General features: G+C 63.8%; 1 protein-coding gene across 2 annotated transcripts; it reads right to left on the bottom strand.

Moving 5' to 3' along the window:
• Positions 1-1,991: 1,991 nt before the first annotated feature.
• SIVA1 (SIVA1 apoptosis inducing factor) lies at positions 1,992-6,456 on the bottom strand. Of its 2 annotated transcripts, XM_026012686.2 has the most exons (5): positions 6,137-6,440; positions 4,735-4,929; positions 3,847-4,003; positions 2,413-2,496; positions 1,992-2,168 (listed from the first exon to the last, which is right to left on the bottom strand). In XM_026012686.2, the coding sequence occupies exons 1-5, from the start codon at positions 6,252-6,254 to the stop codon at positions 2,111-2,113; spliced, it is 612 nt and encodes a 203-aa protein (XP_025868471.1). In that variant the 5' UTR covers positions 6,255-6,440; the 3' UTR covers positions 1,992-2,110. The 2 variants fall into 2 exon arrangements, with proteins under 2 accessions (XP_025868471.1, XP_025868472.1); XM_026012687.2 differs by lacking the exon at positions 2,413-2,496 and having other exon boundaries at positions 6,137-6,456.
• Between the last annotated feature and the right edge of the window lie 720 nt (positions 6,457-7,176).

Below are 7,176 nucleotides of genomic sequence, written 5' to 3'. Positions count from 1 at the left end.
CAGCCCCCCGGCTGAGCAGCTCTGAGGGCCCCCAAGCCCCGTGGCTTTGGGATGCCCAGCGCACACCCCGTATTTCTCCATCTGCCTTCCAAGTGCCGTTGGGGCCCCATGCACAGCAACAGGGCAGGGCACACTCCCATTTCCAAGCTCTGTGTCCACAGATGTCAAAACTAAACTCCTATTACTTCTGCTTTCAAGAGTCAACTGTTTGGTTTTTTTTTTTTTTTAAATATAGGTACATGTGTCACTATGCAGAATGACACATGCCTCTTTAGAAGCAATTTTTAAACATTTTTTATTTGCTTATTTTAGAGAGCGAGACTATGCATGTGTGTGAGCAGGGGGTGGGGCAGAGAGTGACTCTCCAGCAGACCCCCTGCTGAATGTGGACCCTTATATGGGAATCAATCCCAGGACCCTGAGGTCACGACCTGAGCCAAACCAAGAGTCGGCCGCATAACCCGCTGTGCCCTGACCCGACTTTAACCATTTCTAAGCGTGCAGCTCAGTGGCTCTACATGCAGCAAGTTGCTGTTGTGCGGCTCTCACCACCGCCACCCACCTTCCCAAACTGTCCCAGTGAAGCTCTGACCACCCCCCCACCTCCCACCGCAGCCCCTGGTGCACCCCCATCCTACTGTGTCCATGAATCGGACTCTGCGAGGGGACAGCATGAGGGATCACAGGATTGGTCCTCCCATGCCCGGGTCATGTCATGGGCCCCACATGCTCACAGTCCATCCAGGCCACAGCAGGGGTCAGGGCCTCCTTCCCCGAGGCCGGATACCCCCCTGCGGCCCAGACAGGCTGGTCTGCTGACCCCCTGGTCTGTCGATGGACACACAGGCTGTTCCCCTCTTCTGGCCACGGGGACTCACACCGCAGTGAGCACGGGAGTGTACACGTCTGCTCGTGTTCCTTCTCAGTTCTTTTGGGTAAACACACACAGTGGAGGGGTGGCTGCATCATACAGGGTTGCTATTTTTAACTTTTTGAGGAACCACCACACTTGTTTTCCACAGTGGTCAGACCATCTTACACTCCCAACAGTGCACAAGGGTTCCAGCTTCTCGGCATCCTCGCCAACCCTTGTTTTCTTACTAATGGTCATCCTGATGGGTGGGAGGTGGTGTCTCCTTGCGCTTTTGATTTGCATTTCCCAGATGACCAGTGTGACGTGCTTTATTTGGGCCACGGCCTGTAGGTGACGCCTGGAGAGAGGTCCCAGGGCTTCTGCAGGAAGCCAGACGAGAGGAGGTGGTCCTATGATGACTGATGGGCAGCTTGCCCCGATGGCACATCAGCCTCTTCTGTGTGTGGCCCTTCCCATCTGAACTTTGGTGGTTTTGATGCTTCACCCACAGTAGCACGTCACAGCCTGGGCCCTGCTCCAGCCTGCCACCCTGTGTCCTCTAAGAATCATACCCCACTATCCCCGGACATATCTGCCCTGCAGGGGACCCCCATGTGTGGGGACCAGGATGGAGGCACCAGGAGAGGGAGACCCACAGGCTGCTTGTGTGACCTCCCCTGGCTTCCTCTGCCGTCTTCCTGGCCACCCTGCTGCTCCTGTTAACTCCCCTCCCTTCAGGCCACTGCCCCAAATGCATTGAGGACATGGCGCAGCTGGCTACCCCTCCCTGGAGAGCAGGGACTGTCCAGTCACCTGGAGCCAGGCCACGCAGGCATCTGAAAAACCAAGTGGACACCCAGATGGGGGCACGTAGTGGTGGCATTTCAGGGGCAGTGTGGGACATCACATCCCGTCCCGCCCCAGCTGCTCTGGCACCATGGTTCTGCACTCTGGCGTCAGAAAGCCTGGATCCAAATGCTCTCTCGTCATCACTGGCTGGAGGGGCTGCAGTAGCTGACTCTGGATGCCCGTTTCCTTTTCCCATCTATACACCTCACAGGAAGCCCAGGGGGCCAGCACACCACCTGTGGGGCGCTGCTCCAAGAGGCCACGCCCCCAAACCGGTAACTGAGTCCTCTTGTCCAAATATAAAAGGTTTATTCACTTCTGCCCTCGGTACAAAATATAAAACAGACCCCCACCCCCCACAGTTCTACGGCATCGACACCGGTGCAGTCCATCCGGGAAGACCAGCCCTCAGGCCTCGAACATGGCGCAGCTGGCACAGAGCACCGACTCGTGAACGTCACCACAGCTGCAATGTCACAGGGAAGAGAGAAAACGGCTTTTAGGGGCTCAGTTGTGTCCGCCTGGATTGGTATGTTGTGGTGCTGACCCCAGTCCCTTGACTGTATCTGGGGACAGAGCCGGGAGCCGCAGGCAGAGCTAGCTAAGCCAGGGCCACACCGCAGGCGGGTGGGCCCTAACCCCACACGCGAAGTTACCGCCCACTGCTGTCTGTCACAGCAGCCCTACCGGACTGAGAGCCGACGGCCCACCTGTGGCCCCCCACACGGGAACCTCCTGGCATCCAGTTAGGATTTACTGGACCACAGTAGTTCAGCAAATCGCAGAGGAGGGTCCTCAGGAGAGACCATGAAAAGACAAGAAAATTGGAAAGAGGCCTCAGTCTGAGATGCGCCATCAAAAAGGCAGCGCAGCTTGCCACCAGGCGGGGAGGGGAGACGGTAAGCCCGTGGCCCACAGCACAGGACGTGCCACAGGCGACCAGCTGTGGGCAGGACGCCGATGGCCGCAGGGCTACTTGTTAGTGGAAGCAGAACCTTGCACAGCTCCCAGCTCTGTGGCCCTGGATACCAGGACCCAAAGGGGCTGCCCCTGAAGGGGAGGGAGCAGCAGGCCCAGGCCGCCTTCTAAACCTGGGGATGCCACCTCAGCCCTGGGACCTGGAGCAGGGAGCCCGTCCCCCGGCCGTAGCTCTAAGAAATGGACACTCCCTCCCCCATCACAGGGTGAACTCTGTAGGTAGCTGGGGAAGAGGAAGCAGAAGATAAAGGCCAGGAGGACACCGTCAGGACAGGAGGAAGGCTGCCACACACGGAGGGGGAGGGGGAGGGCCCAGGAACTCCTCCCTAAACCTGCAGGCTGCCCAACTGGGTCCCTCCCCAGGGAAATGGCCTCGAGGCACGGGGGCCCAGCCCTCTTCAGTCTGCACGGAAACAGGAAAGTAAAAATAAGCTCGCAGAAGCAAAGGGAAGAGTATTCCACATGCATAACTGGCCAACATACAACCCAAACAGGACAGCAGGGGTTCCCAGGACCCACCCCGCCCCTGGCTTTCCCAGGCTCTGCCGGCTGGCCCACCTGAGGTGGGCTTCTGCCTTCCACGTTTGGCTTTAGCTGCTATGACTAAGCTAGTGTGAGGTCTGCACAACCAGCTCCAAGTCTGCGTGGGGGCCTCGTCTTACACTCCCAGCCGGCGCCAGAAGTGGCCACTGGGGTGGGAATGGTACCTGGTGCCTCTCAAGCAGGCGCGGGATCCAGACAGCGGAGGCAGACACGCGCACTCAAGTAACACACTAAGCAGACGTCCGTTCTGGCTCGAGACAGCCCGCACCCAGCACACACATACAGGCCTGCGCCTGCTCCCCACCCCCACCCCTGCTTCCTGCACTGGCGAGCAGACCAACAAGAAAACCATGTGACGCAGTCCTTACGTCAGAGCCTGAAAGATCAGATCACGAAGTTACTGAGACAGAAAACTATGAGCAAGGCAGAACTGGCAGTCTACGTGATCTGCAGTTCCGTGACGAAAGCTCAGTCTTCAGAAAAACTTAAAACCAGGCAAAGCAGTTATCGGCACCACCGCGTCCCCAGGGGCAGTGCCAGGCGTCCGCTCTCCCAACCTCCAGGCCTCAATGTCACAGGGGTGCTCAAGTGCCTGCGCGGGCACCCCACGGTCAACCACTTACTCCACAAGGGCACACAGGGCACAGGCCACGCCCCCGCAGCTGGAGCAGACGTGCACACACCGCCCACAGAGGGCACGCTCACACTGGCCACACGCTGCCTTCCCGTCCACGGCTCGCACACACGAGGAACAGGCTCTGGTCGCTGCCCCGGAGGGGTCTGTAAGAAAGAAACGCCATCCGTCAGCCCTGCAGGGATCTGAAGTGCTGGAGGCTGTGGGGCCACCGACATCCCGACCGGACTCCCTGCAAGCGGGTCCTCCTGACACCCTACAAGAAAGCACGGCCCACAGACCCTTGTTCACTAGGGAGACCCCAAGTGCCCGGGAGCATGTTACAGGGCTGGTTCCGTGACTCTGGGTTGAGCGCTCCTTCCATTCCCACTATTCAAATGTCGGTACTGGAAGGATCGGTTCTTCCCACTGTGGCTTGTATGAGAACTCTTGTGGGCCCCGTCTCGTGTATCCAGCACCCGTGTCTCAAAGTGTGGCCCTGCATCACTGGTTAACAGAGCTCCTGGGCCCCAGTCCAGGCCCTGGGGAGGAGGACAGCAGGGACTATGGCTCTTAACCAGCAACAAAGGTGGTCGTCTGAGCTGCACACCACACAGGCGCCGGACCGGCGGAGCCACCCAGCTGAGTCTCTGGATCTTGCTGCACGTGGCTCCTGATCCCCCAGCTAAAAGCTGCTTCACAACCTGCATGCTTGCATATCAGCTGGGGGTGGGTGGGGGTTAGAACCTCCTAAGGTCGGGAGCCTCCTGGTGCTCACCAGCTCCTGCCCCTGCAGGGAGGGGAGGAGAACCTCCCAGGCAGACAGTGTCAGGAGTCAAGTGCTCAGATCCACCCTTAGCGCATGGCTGGGCAAGTGCCTGCTGTTGGCCTCACTCACCAGCTTCAGAGGCCTGCGCTCGGCTCCTGGTCAGTCGGCCATCTGGTCCAATCAGCATCTGCCCACGGGCTACCCGAAGGGCCTCTGTGGGGCCAGGCTTTGGGGACTCCGGCAGGTCAACAATGGCACAGCCTTCCTCCCACAAGTGGTCCATGTAGGCCTGGGCCCCTCGAAAAAGGAGTTGCTTGGTTTTCTCTGAGGAAGAGAAATCAGTCCCAGTGTTCACAGCCCTGCGACGTGGAAGCCCTGGCACTGCCCCCTCATCCTGCCAGCTGCCGTGGCCAGGCCTCCATCGTGCTGTCATCCAGCCGCCCCGGCCCAGGATGCTCCCTGGTGAGCTGGGGACCACTGGGTCTGCTCGCCCTTCCTTACCCGGGCTCAGCGGCCACCTCCGCCAGGATGATCCTGTACCACGCAGCCCTCCCCAGGCTCCCTCTCATGACCTTCCACGCGGTTTTCCCGACAAGTGGCCTCATGTCACTGCTGTTTCTCTCCTGCCCGGCACCCTGCAAGCCGGCTGGTGTATAGCACAGAGGACGCTCTGGGCTTCAGATCACTCATTCACACCAGAGGCTCAGGGCTGGGCCTACAGCCCCGGCCAGCGCGCACCCCCTTCACCTACCACAGAGCACGACAGAAACCGGCTCCTGACAAAGCGGTCCTGGAGCTCTGCAGACGCCTGTGGGCCCGGGACACTCCCACCTGAGAGCTGAACTGGTGGCTCGGCACCAGCAGCAGAGGCTCTCCGTCGCGCCACACGTCCGCCATCGGGGGCTTTCACAAGATCAAACGCCCACCTCCAGCCCCCAAATGCTCTGTGATTCCTGCCTCCCCCACGAGGCCAGGCCCAACAGGCCCTGGAGGCCGTTGGCTGCGTGTGTCGTGGACGGTGACTCAAATGGGCGGCTGGTGGGCCCTGCCCCACGCAGCTCCTCCTCGCCTTGTCCTGGGATCCCGCGGCCCGGCAGTGGCCCGGGGTGACTGCCCGGCTGGAACGCCCAGGACCTCAAGGCAGCGGGAAAGGGCTGCCGGACTGTCCCCCGCTTGCAGGTAAGCGGCCTGCCTGCCAGCCCTGACCGGGTCAGCCCCAGGCTGCGCTCAGCTTTATCACTCGAGGGCTCAGAAAGCCTCGTCTGCGACCCAGGGCTGCACGGGAGGGCCGGGGACAGCGGGGGAGGGCGACCCCGAGCCCCGCTCTGCAGCCACAAGCGCGGCGGCAGGGGAGCCTCACCTCGGGCAGCTCCGGGTACTCACCGGCGCGGCCCGGCGCCCGCAGCCCCCGCAGCCCCCGCCCGCCGGGCCTCCGCCTCCCCCTCCCCGGGGCCTGCAGCGGGGCCGACGCGGGGCCGGGGCGACGCCGCCGGCTCGGGCCCCCGCGGGCGGGAGGGCGCCCCGCACTCACCGAAGACCTCCCGCGAGTGCTGCTCGCCGCACACGCCGCGGCCCAGCTCCCTCTGACCCACGCGGACCTTCAGCTGCAGGGGGGCCGCGTCCGCGAACGGACAGCCCCGCTTGGGCATGGCCGCCGGCCCGGAGCGGCGCAGCTCCGCCGCGCGCCTCGCCGCCACCCGTGACGTCACAGCCGCGCGCCAACGCGGCGCGGCGCGGGATAGGCCGGCAACGAGGAAGGGGGCGGAGCTCGGCGGCGGCGCGGCGCGGGATAGGCTGGGGGAGAGGACGGGGGCGGGACCCGGCTGCGCGGGAAAAGCCGAAGGCCTGGGCGGGGGCGGGGTCCGACCGCGGAGCGGGACGCACGGAAGGCAGCGGCGTGGGGAGAGAGGCTCGGAGGGTGCGCCGCACTGGCAGGCCGGGGGCGGGGCTCGAGCGCGGCGCCGGATAGGCCGAGCGTAGCTTGGAGGCGGGGCCGGCGCGCCGGGGGCGGGCATTGCGTAAAGCGCGCCGCGGGATAGGCCACGGTGGAATGGGCGGGGCCAGGGCGGGGGGCGGGCCGCGGCGCGGGATTGGCCGAGCGTAGGTTGGAGGCGGGGCCTACGCGCCGCGGGCGGGCCTTGCGTAAAGCGCGCCGCGGGATAGGCCGCGGTGGAGTGGGCGGGGCCGCGGCGGGCGGCGCGGGAGGGGCGGGGCGGCTCGGGGTTCGGCGCGGGGCGGAGCCGACGCGAGGGTTGAAACTGGTTCCCCGCCTTCGTCCAAGCCGCCGGCGCGGGAGGAGGATCCGCGCTCTCGGAGATGCGAGGTCGGAGGAGCTCCTCGTCCTCGCGGAAGTGGGCAGGCCGGTCGGCCGCGTTTCCGGGGCGGCGACGTCACTTCCGGCCGGCGGAGGGCGGCCCCTGCGGGGTGTGGGCCTAGTCGTGCGGGGGACGTTCTCTGGGGGCGCGTGGCCGCGCTTGGAGCCGCTTCGGGGCCTCCGAGGACGCACGCGGGGCCGAGTGGGTGTCGGGGGCCGGCGCGCCTCATGCCCACCCGCCGGCAGCGCCCGGGCCG

Source organism: Vulpes vulpes, chromosome 6 (assembly GCF_048418805.1).
Source record: "Vulpes vulpes isolate BD-2025 chromosome 6, VulVul3, whole genome shotgun sequence".
In the NCBI taxonomy this organism is placed as follows: Eukaryota; Metazoa; Chordata; class Mammalia; order Carnivora; family Canidae; genus Vulpes; species Vulpes vulpes.
Note: the sequence above shows the minus strand (reverse complement) of the source record. Positions and strands in the feature narration are given on the sequence as shown.